Raw genomic sequence first — 17,752 nt, forward strand, 5'->3', positions numbered from 1 at the left:
AAAACATAAAAGATGGCTTTGCTAACGCATTGCTAACAAAAACATTTATCATCTTTCAAAGAATATGAAATACTTCATATGATCCATTCTGGAAAAAAGTTATGTTTTTGAAGCGTGTCCATATTGTGGAAGATTTAGATTTAAAAACTGTCTCTCCGCTGATTTCAAGCGACAGCTTCTGTTGTCCGTGATCCTTATGGTGAGAAGGAAAGTCTCAATGGTTCTTCTTAAGGTGTTGAAAGGAAACAGCCACCTTCAAGCTAATCTCTGAATAATTTACTTCTGGATTGGTGGAGTTGGAGAATTGGAGTTTTATTTAGACCAGGGGTAGGGAACCTGCGGTTTGAGAGCCGCATGCGGCTCTTCTACCCTTGCACTGTGGCTCCACGAGCTAAGCCACTGGCCCCATCCTTGCCCGCCCTGCAGGCAGCAGGACGAGCGCACCAACTGCCCGTGGCCGGCTGGGCCGCGCCACGGGCTTCCCCTCTCGCCTGCCCCTTTGGAGCGGGGCGGGCACTTTCCCGGCGGCCGGCAAGGCCGAGCCGCTGGCCCCATCGCAGGGCGGACGCATCCATGCACTTCTCAGAATGAGTGGAGTAAAAGGTAAAAAAACCCAATATATACAGTGTTATCTTTATTTTAAATGTCAAAAATTATTTGCGGCTCCAAGTGTTTTCTTTTCCCATGGAAAATGGGTCCAAATGGCTCTTTGAGTGTTAAAGGTTCCCTACCCCTGATTTAGACCCTGCTTTTCAGACAATTGTCTACCAAAGTTGCCCACATCAAGAGTCTTCAGTCTTTGTTCTTACAGACTTAAAAGATGAGACCTGCAAGTGAGGGAGAATAGGAAGGAAAGGAAGGAAAGGAAATCTACTGGATGTTTGTGGCCAACCGGGATGGAGGGAGGACCTGTTTGTAATCAGAAGCAAAAAAAAACCAGTTGTGTTAGCCTTATGTCAATTGATCAAGTTTGAATTACAAATTAATAATACCCTGATATTAATTAGGCCCTCCAACCACCACAAATTTATCTAACCAAATTTATCCAACCAAAAGTGAAGTCTGAAGCATTATTATGTTAAACAATGAAAAATATCCTCCTTGTTGCTTTTAATGCAAGCAATTCTTGCACAGCATATTTATATTCTGATTGTGTTCCCCCTCTTATAGGTACGTGACTATTCTGGTACTTACACTGTAAAACTTATCCCTTGTACTGCCGCACCCAGCCAGGAATATACGCAGCCTGTCATCTGTAGCCCCCGGGAACCTATCACCTTTGATCTAGATATCAGGTTCCAGCAGGTAAAACATTTCATGTGCTTAACTAACAAAGTATTTTGACTTTATTTAACTGGCACATTGCATACACTCCCCATAGTAATTAAATCGAGCTTAATTGCTTGCTCATGTAGATCATCTCCACCAGGTCTGAGTTAGTTTTACTTTTTACTCTTTTCTACTAATTTAGAGGATCTATTTAGCTTTTGTTTTAAACAGCAAATCTATCTAGAAGTTTAAGTTATCTCTGAGGTTGTGTCAAAATAGCAGCTTGCCTCAAATTCTGTAGCACTAAACAGACTTGTGGCTGCTACTGAAAAGTACAGACCTTTCCACCTCTCCCCATAACGTGTGAGAATACTCAGCTGTGTTGTGACATTATCATGTGATTTTATTTCATTCATGTCTCACATTGCTCTCCAGTGGAGACCCAGATCAGTTTGCCCTTTCTCCATTTATCCTCACAGCAACCCTGTGGGGTAGGGCTCAGATAAGAGTGTGAGAACAATCCTAAGGAGGTCTACCCAGAAGCAAATTCCATTTTATTCAAAGGGACTAACTCCCAGAAATGTGTCTTTAGGATTGCAACATGTATCACTGACTAAAGCTCACCTACCAAGCTTCCATGGCACAGAAGGCATTCAAACCTGGGTCTTCCACATCCTAGCTAGTACAACACTCTAAACAATATTCCACACTGGCTCTCTTAGGTTGTCCTTCTCCAGCCTGGTGTATGCTACTGAGCTTAAGGAAAGCACTGAAGCAAGTGTGCCTGAACAATATGAGCAAAGGGAAAGAATTCACCACAAGGCATCTATTGTAGACAACAGCCCTATGCCATATGTAATATCCAGCAGGATAAATTGCATCTCAAGGAAGCAGTACCCTGCAGGGCAATGGAATTGCATTCAAGTCATTGATTTTGAGCTTTATGACCCATGCTGATCCCCTGCTGTTATGACCCATGCTGATCCCCAGCGTTTTTTGCCCTAGAGCTGTAAGCCACAAAAACACCATGCCAGTTCTCATACTTATTACCAGAGAGCACAAGAATTGGCACGGTGCCTTCATGGCTGACAGCAGTAGGGCACAAATTCTCTGTCTGGCAGTGGAAGAAACCAGTTTACATCAATTTATATATAACAGAATAACATGGATCCCAGCCTGCTGATTATGTGAAATGAACAAATCTCTTCCTGTTTACGTTTGTCACTTCCTGTAAATGGGTTGATGGACTTAACAGCCCCATTCAAGAAAACGGGTCACTTAGCTGCCACCCCCAAAGAAGCTTCCCAGTGAAGCAGCCTCTCTGCTTTTAGAAGCCTCTATGGGCCTTGATGGACTAAAGCCACCCAAAAGGGCAACAAGTATGAAGTACGGGCCACCGGTAGAACACCTGCAAAGGCCGGGAGGCTCCTCCCCTGACTGTGCCCAGACCCACCTCTGCTAGGCGGGTGGTGGCAGCAGGGGACCACGGGATGCTTGCGCCACGACTAGCACTGTCTTCCAGCACAGGGCAGGGTTACACAATGGCCACATTCCAGCACAATCGCCTCTTCATTAGGGTAGGAGTGCACTGCTCCCACAAGTGGATCCATAGGTGTCAAACTCAGGCCCTTCAGGAGTTCATGGACTACGATTCCCATCAGCCCATGCCAGCAGGGCCAATTGGCCATGCTAGCAGGGGCTGATGGGAACTGTAGTCCATGAACATCTGGAGGGCCTGAGTTTGACACCTATTGGATGGGGCTCTAAGTCTATTTTCAGAGACTCTTCTGTTTCTCCGTTATACTGGGAAATGAGGGGGAAATTGAAGGTTCCTGCATAGTCTGGATGCAGTGATCTGCGGGGATAGGGTGGGATATAAATGAAAAAATTAAAAAAAGATAAAGGATTGTCAATCTTCCCTGTGATCTGCCTGCCCTCAGCAGCCCCTTCTGATTGTAGGAAAATTGATTCCAAGAGCTGGATTTTAAGAAGAGGAAAGTAATTTTCCCATTCCCTAACTGATTTCTCTCTATAGGTCAGTGATCCAGTAGCAGCTGAATTCACCCTCAACACTCAAATGTTCTTATTGTCTAAGAAGAACCTTTGGCTCTCTGATGGCTCCATGGGCTTTGGGGAAGGAACTGATGTTGCCTTCACAGAAGGTAAATATATATATATATACGTATTTTGTATTACAGAGATGGCATGAAGGGCCCTTTAGTTCAGTGGTGGTTAAGTAATAATGATCTAATTTCAGAAGATTCAAAACTAGGTCTGGAGTGAATTTCAATTCAGTTAACACTCTTGAGAATTTCAATTCAGTTAACACTCAGATATTATCCAAAAATATTTTTTCAGCACTGCTTCCATTCTTGAATCTTCAACAATTAAAGAAGCCTCTGTAAAAAGTGCAAATCACATTAATTGATGATTCTCCTGCTCAAACTATCATTACAAAACAGGAGCCAGTTTTTGATCAGTACAATATCACTAATGTTTACATTTATCAAGCTGGTCTGTTAGCATGTATAGTTGGATATGCAGTGCCTCCTACTGAGGAAGAGTAAAATTGTGCTAAAGTTTTGAAATGTGGTTATTTCCCTCAGATTAGCACACTTTGAGGAAACAAGAATATTGAACTACTAGTAGAAAGGTGATGTACTAGAGCAGTGGTTCTCAACCTTCCTAAAGCTGTGACCCTTTAATATAGTTCCTTATGTTGTGGTGGCCCCCATGGCCTCTCTAAACTGTTCATGAGTTCATCTGGGAAAGCGTCCCTTCATGAGCCTGCTCTAAAGGCTCTGTTTTCCTGGCCATTTGAATCAGAGGAAAGAATGGGGGAGGTAGCCCTGCCCACCCGGCTGGGAGTTGCTCTGTCCTCCAGATTCGGGGTTGCTCTGCCCTCTGGGGAGTGGGTTGCTGGAGTGGGGGGGGGGGGACTGCACCACAGTGGCCCAAAAAATGCTTGAAAAACATGGATCCTCATGGATTTACCTGGTTTTTGTGCCAGGTCACCCCAAAATCACCACCACATCACACCTCAATCCCTTTGCCACGTGTCTAAACACAGCATTCACTCCTCCCATGCTCCCTGGTGCCGCAGTGGCCCAAAAACCTGCTTGAAAAACATGGATCATCATGGATTCACCTGGTTTTTGTGCCAGGTCACTCCAAAATCACCACCTCACTACACCTCAGCCCCTTTGTCATGTGTCTGAACACAGCAATCGCTTCTCCCATGCTCCATGGCGCCGCAGCGGCCCCAAAACCTGCTTCAAAAACATGGATCCTTATGGATCCGCCTGTTTTTTTTGCTTGATCACCCCAAAATCACCACCACACCACACCTCAACCCCTTTGCCACGTGTCTGAACACAGCAATCGCTCCTGTTAAGACAGATAGGCAACAGCAACAATCCTTACTTGGGAGTAAGCCTCAGAGGTGGGATCCAACCAGTTCTCACCACTTCTCTAGAACATAAGAACATAAGAACATAAGAACATAAGAACAAGCCAGCTGGATCAGACCAAAGTCCATCTAGTCCAGCTCTCTGCTACTCGCAGTGGCCCACCAGGTGCCTTTGGGAGCTCACATGTAGGAGGTGAACGCAGTGGCCTTCTGCGGCTGTTGCTCCCGATCACCTGGTCTGTTAAGGCATTTGCAATCTCAGATCAAAGAGGATCAAGATTGGTAGCCATAAATTGACTTCTCCTCCATAAATCTGTCCAAGCCCCTTTTAAAGCTATCCAGGTTAGTGGCCATCACCACCTCCTGTGGCAGCATATTCCAAACACCAATCACACGTTGCGTGAAGTAGTGTTTCCTTTTATTAGTCCTAATTCTTCCCCCAGCATTTTCAATGAATGCCCCCTGGTTCTAGTGTATTGTGAGAAAGAGAGAAAAATTTCTCTCCTGTCAACATTTTCTACCCCATGCATAATTTTATAGACTTCAATCATATCCCCCCTCAGCCGCCTCCTCTCCAAACTAAAGAGTCCCAAACGCTGCAGCCTCTCCTCATAGGGAAGGTGCTCCAGTCCCTCAATCATCCTTGTTGCCCTTCTCTGCACTTTTTCTATCTCCTCAATATCCTTTTTGAGATGCGGCGACCAGAACTGGACACAGTACTCCAAGTGCGGTCGCACCACTGCTTTATATAAGGGCATGACAATCTTTGCAGTTTTATTATCAATTCCTTTCCTAATGATCCCCAGCATAGAGTTTGCCTTTTTCACAGCTGCCATGCATTGAGTTGACATTCCCATGGAACTATCAACTAAGACGCCCAAATCCCTTTCCTGGTCTGTGACTGATAGAACTGACCCCTGTAGCGTGTATGTGAAGTTTGGATTTTTTGCCCCTGTGTGCATCACTTTACATTTTGCTACATTGAACTGCATTTGCCATTTCTGAGCCCACTCACCTAATTTATCAAGGTCCGCTTGGAGCTCTTCGCAATCCTTTGTGGTTCTCACCACCCTACATAATTTGGTATCATCTGCAAACTTGGCCACCACGCTACCCACCCCTACTTCCAGGTCATTTATGAATAGGTTAAAGAGCACTGGTCCCAAAACCAGTGGGGGGACACCACTCCCGACATCTCTCCATTGTGAGAACTTCCCATTTACACCCACTCTTTGTTTCCTTTTTCTCAACCAGTTTTTAATCCATAGGAGGACTTCCCCTCTTATTCCTTCATTGCTGAGTTTTCTCAACAGTCTCTGGTGAGGTACTTTGTCAAAAGCCTTTTGGAAATCCAAGTAGACAATGTCCACCGGTTCACCCCTGTCCACATGCCTGTTTACACCCTCAAAGAACTCTAGTAAGTTTGTAAGACAGGATTTGCCTCTGCAAAAGCCATGCTGACTCTTTCTCAGCAGGTCTTGCTTCTCTACATGTTTTATAATGTTATCTTTAATGATAGATTCTACTAATTTACCAGGAACAGATGTCAAACTGACTGGCCTGTAATTTCCCGGGTCCCCCCTAGATCCTTTCTTAAAGATTGGTGTGACATTGGCCATCTTCCAGTCTTCAGGGATGGAGCCTGATTCCAGGGATAAGTTGCATATTAAAGTGAGAAGATCAGCAATTTCATGCTTGAGCTCTTTAAGAACTCTTGGGTGAATGCAATCTGGGCCAGGGGATTTGGTAACATTTAGTTTATCAATGGCTGCCAGAACTTCTTCCTTGTCTACCACTATCTTCGCTAGTTCCTCAGATTCGCCTCCTAAGAAGCTTGGTTCAGGTGCAGGAATGTTCCTCACCTCCTCTTGGGTGAAGACAGATGCAAAGAATTCATTCAGCTTCTCTGCAATCTCCCTGCCATCTTTTAGCACACCCTTTGTTCCTTTGTCATCTAATGGGCCTACCGCTTCCCTTGCTGGCTTCCTGCTTTTGATGTACTTGAAGAACTGTTTGTTGCTGGTCTTGATGTTCGCAGCCATGCGTTCCTCATAATCCTTTTTTGCCTCCCTTACAGCTAACTTGCTTCTCTTTTGCCACCATTTGTGTTCCCTCTCATATTCTTCATCAGCCAAACTGGACTTCCATTTTCTAAAAGACATTTTCTTTTTTCTGATAATTTCCTCAACCTCTCTTGTCAACCATGGTGGCTTTCTTTTGGACTGGGTGCTGCCTTTTCTAACCTGTGGAACACATTCCAGCTGAGCTTTCATTAGTGTGTTTTTAAATAACCTCCAAGCATCCTGGACAGTTTTGACTCTCTTGATTTTCCCTTTCAGCTTCCTGCGCACTATCCCCCTCATCTTTGAGAAATTTCCCTTTCTGAAGGCGAATGTAACTACATTAGTAGTTGCCACTTGTTCGCATGCTGAGATACTGAATCTGACAGCATTGTGGTCGCTGTTCCCTATCGGCTCAACAACACTGACTTCCTGCACCAGGTCCTGGGTCCCACATAGAATTAGATCTAGGATCACCTCTCCCCTGGTTGGTTCCACAACCATCTGCTCTAAGCCACAGTCATTTAGCATATCCAGGAATGCTCTCTCCTTACTATGACCTGAACATGCATTTTTCCAGTTTATATGGGGATAGTTAAAATCACCCATTACCACTACATTTTGTTTTGTTGGCCTCTAATTTCTTTTTCCATCTCGAATCCTCTTGTGCACTTTGGTCAGGGGGACGATAATATATTCCTAATATTAAACTGTCCTTCACACCTGGTATTGATATCCACAGTGATTCTGTAGGGGAACCAGCTCCCCTTGCATTGTCTATTTTATGTGATACTATGCTCTCTTTGATGTAAAGGGCAACTCCACCCCAATCGCCCTATCCTATCCTTCCTATAGAGCCTGTAGCCTGGTATAACAGCATCCCACTGGTTCTCCTCATTCCACCATGTCTCTGTAATGCCCACTATATCAAAGTCCTCCTTCAAAACTCTGTACTCTAGTTCCCCATTTCAGGTCGAATGCTTCTACTATTAGCATAGAGACACCTGTCTACCCTGTCTCTGTCCTTAACCTGGGATTTATGTGCTTTACCCTCAAGTCTTTTGTAGACACTATCCCTTGTCACATGCACATTGCTATGTTCCTCACTTGTATGTGGTTGATTTAGAAAAACCTCCCTCTCTGTCTGCATCCCCATAGATACTGTATTCCGAACTGAAGTCACCTCAGCTCCTGTCGGCTTTCCCCCAGGGATCAGTTTAAAAGCTGTTCTGCCACCTTTTTAATGTTGAGTGCCAGCAGCCTGGTTCCTCTTTGGTTAAGATGAAGCCCGTCCCGTTTGTACAGGCCTGCCTTGTCCCAAAAGGTTCCCCAGTTCCTGACAAATCTGAAACCCTCTGCCTTACACCATCTTCTCATCCACGCATTGAGACCCTGTATCTGCGCTTGCCTAGCTCGCCATGCTCGTGGAGCGGGTAGCATTTCTGAGAATGCCACCTTGGAGGTCCTGGACTTCAACCTGTTTCCTAGCAGCCTAAATTTAGCTTCCAGAACCTCCCGGCTACATTTCCCAATGTCGTTGGTGCCAATATGGACCACAACTGCTGACTCCACCCCAGCACTGTCTAAAAGCCTATCTAGACGAAGCGTGACATCCGCAACCTTCGCACCAGGCAGGCAAGTCACCATGCGGTCATCACGCCTCTCACAAACCCAACTCTCTACATTTCTAATGATCGAATCACCCACTACAAGGAGCCCCCCACCTCCCCGAGGGGTATCCTCAGTGCGAGAGGATAGCTGATCACCAGTTAAGGAAGGGATCCCATCTAAGGGAGCATCTTCCACCACCTCAGACTGGCACCCTCCATCCCCAAGGCCTTCATTCTCCATGACATCTGAAGAGATGTCACCTTGGGAGTGGGACCCGGCTGTTAGGTCCCTGAAAGCCTCGTCTGTCACCCTCTCTGCCTCTTTCAGCTTCTCCAGGTCTGCCACCTTGGCTTCAAGAGAACGCACACCTTCCGCTTGAGTGCCAGGGAGCTCATTACAGCGAGGGCACACCCATGACTTCTGTCCTAGTGGCAGATAGTCATACATGTGAAACTCAGTGCAAAACACTGGAAAGCCCCCCATCCCCCCTGCTGGCTTTCTGCCTTCATATCTGATTTGTTTAGATATGTAAATATTAAGCTTTTAGTCACTGCCCCCCTGGAGCTATCTGCACGTACTATCTGTCAAATATGTCCTTATTAATTTAAAAAACAAAAAAATTAAATTAAAATTGCGCACGCCGCTAGGCGCGCGCCGCTGGTTCCAGAGACTGAACTAAAGCCCCACCTTTAAGGACAAAAGCCCCACCTCTCAGGACAAAGAGGAACAAGAGATGAACTCTGTTAACCCCTGTTAAGCCCCACCTTCCAGATTCAGCAGCCTTACAAGGAGAAAAAGAGATAACCCTGTTAAAATATTAACTGTTTTAAAAGCTGTGGCTTTGAGAAAAGCCCTCCAAAATGAACACCAGCAGGTCACTCTGCTCTTCCTGGCCAAGTCTCTTCTGCTGCTACTCCTCTCTGCTGGTTCCAGAGACTGAACTAAAGCCCCACCTTTAAGGACAAAAGCCCCACCTCTCAGGACAAAGAGGAACAAGAGATGAACTCTGTTAACCCCTGTTAAGCCCCACCTTCCAGATTCAGCAGCCTTATAAGGAGAAAAAGAGATAACCCCTGTTAAAATACACTGTTTTAAAAGCTGTGGCTTTGAGAAAAGCCCTCCAAAATGAACACCAGCAGGTCACTCTGCTCTTCCTGGCCAAGTCTCTTCCTGGCCAAGTCTCTAGAAGTGGTTACTAATTTTTTCTGAGTGCTGAGAAGGGGTTACTAAATCAACCTCCCTGCCCAATAGGGACTGGAGGTGCGTGTGTGCGGCAGCGCTACTGTTTGAATCCCACCACCATCGGAACCTGTTATTAAAATTTTTGGGTCCCACCACTGGTAAGCCTCATTGAACTCAGCGAGGCTTACATCTGATTAAATACACTTAAGGCTTGCCCCAAGAAAATAACACAGGGGAGAAAGAACAGGCTGACATTAATTATAAAGAGAGAGAAGGAACGGCGACAAAGAAGGAAAGGGAGATCAAGGAGCAGACAAGAGAAGCACTAGGAAAAATCAGAAAGAGCTATTTCAGACTGGAATGGAGGAGGGGAAAGGAAGTTAAAAGTCCAGAAACTGAGATGCGCAGGGTAGTGACATAGAACGGGGTGGGGGCAAGAACAGGGGAAAGTGGGAGAGGAAAAACAGAGCGGGGGCAATTCGAAGGGGTGAGCCGGGGCCATTCTCAAGAAGGCGCTGGAGCGGGAAAGGGGAGGGAAAGTATATGCAAAAGAAAGAGCAAGAGAAGGAACAGGGTGGGGGGAGAAAGGCACAGGAGAGGCTTGACCCCTTCATGCCCGCTCAGAGGTACTTTGCCCGAGGTAGGTGGATCCTCGCCGCTCCCGCCGCTCCCCTTGCCTGGATGCTAATGTTTTGTGTTCCCCCCTCCAGGGCTGGCTGAGCAGCTTCTGGCTCCGGCAGAGGCGAGCTGAGCTGCTGGCCCCGATCTGCAGCCTGATGCCATCTTGGCCTGGCTCTCTGGCAGCCAGCAACAGGCTTTTCTTCCCCCACCTCACTCCCTCCACCTGCCTTGATAACAGGAGCCTTGGCGACCCCCGTGAAAGGGTCGTTCAACCCCCTGAGGGGTCGCAACCTCCAGGTTGAGAACCGCAGTACTACAGCGAATGTAGCTTTCAGCTAACAAAATCCATATTTGGAAATGGTGTCAAAATAGCAGCAAAAAAAAAATCAAAATATTACACCAAAATGTATTATTATTTAATACATTTAATACATTATTTACACCAAATATATTATTTACATATTTAATACATTATTTACACCAAAATGTATTATTATTTAAAACATCTCCGTTGCATTTCCTTTGTTTTGCATAGTTTATTCTGCACTAGCAGAATAAAATAAAATAAAATGGGCTCTAGACAGGAGGGAAGAGGGTGAGTGCAGGCCTGGGCGGACTGGAGGTAGGTTTTCTTGGCCACCCCCCTCCCCCCCCTTGCTTCTCCTGCCACTTCTCCCATTCCCATTCCCCCCCCCCCCCACCATTCACTCTAGTATCACTCTGGCTAGGCTCTGTCAGCCAGCTCTTCGTCTCTCTGTTTCCTCCCCTGGGTGTCTCAGCTGCCCAATGTGGCAGGGGTGACTGCCCGGCCATTTGCTTGCTCCACGGTTGTCCTTGGCTCCGCTGGCACTTTCCCACCCCTCTATGCTGCTGTGACCCTTCAAGCCTCACAAGTGGGTTTCTAGGGCTTGGATGCGAGTCCAGAGACCAGGGCCTCAAACAAGAGGGCCTGGGTTGGTTTATGGAGCTGCAGGAGGGTGGGTGGGGGAATGTGGGGGAACGGGGAGGCTGATCCAGGTCAGTGGAAGGATGGCTTGTCACCCATGTCCCGCCAGGTCTGGCTTGGTCTTGGAGGGTGGGGGAAGAGGGTGGGCAGGAGTCTGGGGATGGGGCTTTGGGGGTTCGGAGAGGGTGGGAAATCTGTTGAGGATTCTGCCAGGCCAGTGGAGAGGGTGGATGGCCGCAGATGCCCTGCCAGACCCAGCTTGGAATTTGAGGGGTGAGAGAGGGCTTATTTGCATGGTTGGAAGTGAGTCCTGCACGCCAATTGGTTGGAAGTGAGTCATCTATTCACATTCCATTTCTTGCCCTACCAACTAGGATAAGACCTACTTTATTTTAGTCTAGTTTCTAAGCAGAGCCATCGTGTTGCAGTGCTCAAGACAATCCCCACTCATCGCATGGAAGTGTGCTAGGTGACCTGGGGCCAGTCACACTCTCAACCCTCACTCTGGCTAGTATTTGTATGGGAGGTCTCCAAGGAATACCAAGGCTGTGATGTGAAAGAAGACAATGACAACTAGGGATGTGCATTTTTAAAAATAAGTAAAATTTGGATTTGGACTCAAAACTTTTTGGGATTCCTGAAAAATCTTGAATCCCCATACCAGTATTTGGAAGTTGGGGGGGGGGGGTTGTTTTGTGAAATCTGAAAATTTTCAGATGCGTTATACCAGTGATGGCGAACCTTTTCGAGGACGAGTGCCCAGATTGCAACCCAAGACCCACTTATTTATCGCAAAGTGCCAACACGGCAATTTAACCTGAATACTGAGGTTTTAGTTTAGGTTGGCTCCGAGGCATGTGTTACTCGGGAGTAAGCTTGGTGGTAGTTGGTGGCTTTGCTTTGAAGCAACCGTGCAACGCTTCCAATAGGTGAATCATGACCCTAAGAGGGTTTACTCAGAAGCAAGTCCTATTGCCAAGCTTACTCCCAGGTAAAGGATCGCGCTTTAGTTCTTCGCATGAAAATCAGTGGGGTCTAACAGCGCTTAACAGGGTTACCTACGCTGCTTCCCCAAAATTAGGTCTTAGGTTTAATGCTAATAATTGAGCCCAGCAGCCCAGGCTAGCCTAGATGTGGGGGGGGGGGGGGACTCTGTTTGCGCGTGCCTACAGAGAGGGCTCCAAGTGCCACCTCTGGCACCCGTGCCATAGGTTCGCCACCACTGCGTTATACCCTGTGGGAATTTTTTTGTAGGACTTGGGTGTTTCTAGATAGAGGCACCAATGTTTCCGTATAGCTACTGGTGACTTTATTTAGGAGAACCCCCAAGATTGGGAATGATTGGCTCAAGGGTTCCAATTTTATGGACCCCCAAAGAAGGTACCCCCCCAGAGCCATGGAAAGATTCATCATAGACAACAGTAGAATACAGTGAAGCTATTTAAACTTTAAAGAGGCACTAAGCCGTGTGCCCAGCACAAATGAGCAGTGACAGATTCAGCGGCTTCAGTGTAGTTCATAGGGTATCTTTCCAGGGCCTGGAGGTTGCTGTTTTTCAAGGACGAGGCACCAAATTTTCATCATAGCTGCTTGTGATTCTCTTCTCCCTGATTTTGGTAAAGATTGAACTGAGAAAGGCAGGGGGACAAACTGCAGCATTCACAGTACTTAAAAACAAAACTGCTATTAATTTGGTATTTAACTTGTATTAATCCTTGATTTGTTTTCTTACCTTTAGGCTCTGAAATCTATGGTCGAGTCATGGTCGATCCTGTTCAAAATTTAGGAGACTCTTTCATGTGTACCATTGAGAAGGTGTTTCTGTGCACTGGGGCTGATGGGTATGTACCCAAGTACAATCCAGATAACAAAGAGTATGGCTGCCTAGCTGACTCCTCGTCCCTGCTGTATAGATTCAAGATTCTGGTAAGTAAGCTAATATGCAACAATAGAGTACATATATACAGCAAGTTAAGTTTAAAACAATTAAACTAATATTCTACCAATGTTTTATTATTGCTCTCTAGGATAAAGCTCAACCAGATACCCAAGCCAAAGTTTTCGGCAATATGGCCTTCCATGCTAAATTAGCAGTTGATCATGTAGATGGTTATCCTTTGGTAAAGCAGCCTGGATCTGATGGATTCAGCATACTGTCAACGCCACTATTCCAGGTAAATTTTGATAACTGTTGAGACCAGAGATGTTCACGGACTTATTTAATGAGTAGCACGGCACTTTAAACCACTTTGATCAAATGTTATCATCATTACTCAGAAGCTTCTTTTGAGAAGTGTATTGCAAAATACAGAAAAAAATCCAATAAATTATTTAATGTTACTACAAGGTGAAGACTGTTCTATGAATATAGCGGGTTTGACAACAATCCTGAGATTGCTTTCTAGCCTTACTTAGTTTTTCTGATTATGAAATATTAGGCCCTGTACAGCAAAAACTAGTTGCAATGAACACCCATTGCCTTCACTGAAATTGATATATAAATATTAGATGTTTGAATTCAGCTGATTTTGTGACATCAAGTACAACCTTTATGTCAAACATAAGTTGGAATAAACATTGTGGCATTCCTTTTTTGTTGTTTTATAAACAGTGATGTAAGTATAGATTTTTCATGGGGTGGGGCTCAGGGGTGGGGCCACGCTCCCACCCATCCCCAGGGGCATGGCCACACCTCCCCAAGCCCCCTCCCTCAGTGTTTATAAAAGCAGCTCTCCGAGGCCAGGGATGGCACTCTTCCTCACCCCCACTCCCAGCCAGCAGCCCCTTCTGCCCTCCCCTCTGGGGAGGCCAGAAGAGACTGCCATTCCAGCCTCGGAGAGCTGCTTTTATAAGCACTGAGAGGGGGGCTTGGGGAGGTGTGATCAAGCTTCAGGGGCGGGTGGGGGCATGGCCCCATCCCCGGCCTCAGTGCCGGCTGGGAGCCCAGGTGGTGGGGGGAGTGGGGGCAGCAGAACCCATGCCACTATTCTGGTCACGTAGGGAGGCGCAAAATTGCCCTCACATGACCAGGAAGACTACAGGGGTTGGAACCGGGCACCCTGGACCCTGCCCATGTCGATGACAACAACATGGGCAAAGTCAAGGGGGCTCGAAGACGACGAGGCAGCAGTCACATTCACCATCTTCATATATTTTTCATATCTGTTTTAAAATATGACAGGTAGCAGCAGGCCGAGAGTGGTACATCCATGCTATTTACATGGTTCGGTCACGTGAAAATGCCCACAAAGGCCTAGGAAAGAGAAGCATTGAATACCATCATGCTCTGTCTTCAGCTAATGGAATCCCTGGTGATGCACATGTAAGGCGCATGCGGAGAGCAATCTCTGACAGTCCTGCCCTTGCAGAAGATATTGGGGTAGATAAGAACAGAGGCACCAACATCCAGCACATAGCTCTTGATCGGTCCAACAAAATTACCATCAACCAGAAAGATTTCTCCCCACCAAATAAAGCTTATGAAAAGCCAGTCTTGGAAATTACAGGCAATGATGTCGAAGACAAGCTCATACCAATTGTTGGCGGTGCAGCTGGATTGTTGCTTCTGATCTGCACTGTTTTGATCATTGTCTTTCTTCTGAAACGAAAGGGACAGTCTACTGCTGGGAAAGCAGATTCACCCATCAACTCTTCCAGCAGCAATGAAACTGTGACCACACAGCACAGCAATGGCTCTGAAGTTTAATTATATTGCAAGGATGAGCTTATCCTTTGAAGGCACAGCATTTCATCACAGGAACAAGTATTTGGGTGTTGCCTCTGCAGACTTGGAGCTGGCTGCTGTGGTTTTGATGCTAGGTTGTGTGTGATTCCAGCTTACAAAATATGTAGTAAACATGAAGTGTATATTAAGTGTGAATGGTTTATTTATAACTTTTTTCCAGGAGCACAGGAACACAAATGCCTGGAATAAAGTGTTCTCAAGACCTAGCATTTTTCAAAAATGGTGCTCAAGAAATCATGTTCAAGCAGCTTTAAATGTGCCTTATTGACCATTGTAAAAGCCTGGTGCTCTTCAAGGGGATATTGATTTCCTAATTGTTTACCATGTATAGTGTCTAGAATTCTGCTTTTTTTGTATATGGAAAAATGGGGAAGAGAAGTCACATTTTAACCACATAGGGTAGAACTAAAGTATCTCTGTACTGTCTGTATTGTTGAAAACACTGCACTGGAAAAATGCTAAGCTTTTTTAAAGAGCATGCTTCTCTGGTGGCTTTTAACCATAGGTATAATAAATATACCTTGGTACAGCATGGGTTTTTACTACTGAATTGGGCCCTTCATGACCTCTCCAGGTTGTTAGTCTACCCCCCTTCTTTTGTTTGTTCAATGACGGTGAAGTATCCATGAATTAAGGAAGTTTGGCAAATATTGTAAGATACTACGAATAACTTAAGATACTAATTTCTTGCAACTTGTTTGCACATTCATTCAACATTCAGTTTATAAAAACAACTCTCATTCAACCAGACAATCAGCAAATTTTAGGCCATCAAATGCTGGCACAATAAAGAAACATATATGTATTACTCAGCTAATCCCCAAATACTTAGCAATATTTATAAATGTTTCTGTGTGCAAACCACTGTCAAGTCACCGCCAACCTATAGCAAGCCCATAGGGTTTTCAAGGCAAGAGACTAACGAAGGTGTTTGTGGGTGCCTGGCTCTACAGAACAACCCTGGCCCTCCCTAGTGTTCTCTCATACAAATACAGGTATGACCCCGCTTAGCTTCCAAGACCAGGGTACCTTGGACCATACAGTCCACAGCTTTATTAAAAATATCCTTCAGAGTTTACTTTAGTGGCCTGAGAAAGTTGAACAGCGTGGAGGCAATATTATAGTTTTGGCCCTTCCTAACCACATCAGCGTGGCCCTTCATAGGTAGATAGCTACACACAAAAGCATGCCTACTTCTGAAAGTTGTTTGACCCTAATCAAGGTGTCTCATACTCAGGTTGATGCAAGATGAAATCTGAGCCACAGCTATGGCAAGTCAACACAGTGTGCTGAAGCTGCTTTGTTTTGCTGCAGGTACTGACAGATTTATTCAAGGACCGGTATTTTGTTTACTAGCAGCAGTGAACTTTTACAGAAAGATTTATTCTAATTGTCATAGTTTATATATGTAGTCTGTGATTTTATTTAACCAATTGAAGCATTTTCTGTCCTTTTCCAGTCTGTTCAAATATATATTAACGTTCATATTTGCAACAGATTACTACCCAATCAGCTGGAGACAATAAAAATGGCAGGTCTTGGCCCAAATCTGCCCTTTTCTAGCTGGGGTCAGGAAAGTTAAACTGATGATTGTTTTACTGATAGCTACCCTCAGTTGTGGCACAGCAAAAACTTCTCTAGTTTACAATCACTTTATTACTAGATCACCCAACACATACCAACGTGACTTGCCCTGAATTTAATGTTGTTATAAGTAGTCTCTATCAGCCACACTGATAGAAATTTAATGTCTCTATCAGCCACACTGCAGAAATTTTCCAAATGGTTTTGTGAAAGTTGCATTTTGATCTGTTAGCAAACCATCCATTGTTAATTTATATATGAATGCTTGCTGCCAGCCTTTCCTCTGATGGGTTCTAATTGTTTGTGGATATCTAGGTTAAGCCTGGGCTCATTCAAACACTGCACTCCTAGTGAAGGAACACCTGTATTAATCTCCTTCTGTCTTCAAGCACTGGAGCAGCAATAACCATAGACAAATAGGTCATGAAGGGTCATTTTAGGACTACCTTGCTCTGACTACTCTCCTTCTAGCACTAATTAACCATATGGTATAGCAGTGCAATGCTTTTACTTACTGGAGAATACTGCAGCTACCTGGTATTTTGCAGGTTTAAACAAAGCTAATTGCTGCTACTGCCCTCATTAAGGATGCAGAACTCTTTACCTCAGTGTACAAGCATGTAGTCCAGTAAACTCCACCAATTCAGTGTAATATAGTAGCTGTTAGAAGAAAGTATCAGGATCCAAACAGAGAGAAGGGGATGCTGTGTGGTTTCTGTGCTGTATGGCCGTGTTCTAGCAGCATTCTCTCCTGACGTTTCGCCTGCATCTGTGACTGGCATCTTCAGAGGATCCTCTGAAGATGCCAGCCACAGATGCAGGCGAAACATCAGGAGAGAATGCTGCTAGAACACAGCCATACAGCACGGAAACCACACAGCACCTCAGTGATTCCGGCCGTGAAAGCCTTTGACAAACAGAGAGAAGGGGTTTTAATTGTGTTCTTCCTTTTTATTAGATGGGCTCACTGGTCTAAGCCAGTGAAAATATGTTTTTCTACAACTTATTGAACCAGGTGTAAGCATTAAAAAACACATATTAGCCACTGTTATATTTTTTGGTTTTTAAACAAAATTTGGATATTAAGCAATGATTTTATAAAAGTATTTTATAAAATGTTATAAAAATATTTTCTTCCACATTATATTTGTGTTCTCATATGTTTTAATACCAGGCACAAAGGCATTATACATTATACAAAGGAATTATACATAAAAATCTAATCTTGATTTGAAGTGTCATTGGTACATGTGATAGGCCGAGAAAGCAAATTTCAGGTGTGTTCTCTGCAGCATGAAATCCAAGGTGCAGGGCTGTAGATCTTG

At 45.1% G+C, this 17,752-nt stretch overlaps 1 protein-coding gene across 1 annotated transcript in view; it reads left to right on the forward strand.

Annotated features, from left to right (window-relative positions):
* FREM3 (FRAS1 related extracellular matrix 3) overlaps positions 1–17,571 on the forward strand; it is a 102,210-nt gene extending 84,639 nt beyond the window's left edge. Inside the window, exons 20-24 of the mRNA XM_048509018.1 lie at positions 1,171–1,305; positions 3,305–3,431; positions 12,837–13,024; positions 13,126–13,272; positions 14,280–17,571. Coding sequence (XP_048364975.1) covers positions 1,171–1,305; positions 3,305–3,431; positions 12,837–13,024; positions 13,126–13,272; positions 14,280–14,804 — 1,122 coding nt within the window. The 3' untranslated portion in view covers positions 14,805–17,571. The remainder of the gene's footprint in view (positions 1–1,170; positions 1,306–3,304; positions 3,432–12,836; positions 13,025–13,125; positions 13,273–14,279) is intronic.
* Positions 17,572–17,752: the final 181 nt, after the last annotated feature.

The sequence above is a fragment of the Sphaerodactylus townsendi genome, linkage group LG10 (assembly GCF_021028975.2).
Source record: "Sphaerodactylus townsendi isolate TG3544 linkage group LG10, MPM_Stown_v2.3, whole genome shotgun sequence".
NCBI lineage: Eukaryota > Metazoa > Chordata > Lepidosauria > Squamata > Sphaerodactylidae > Sphaerodactylus > Sphaerodactylus townsendi.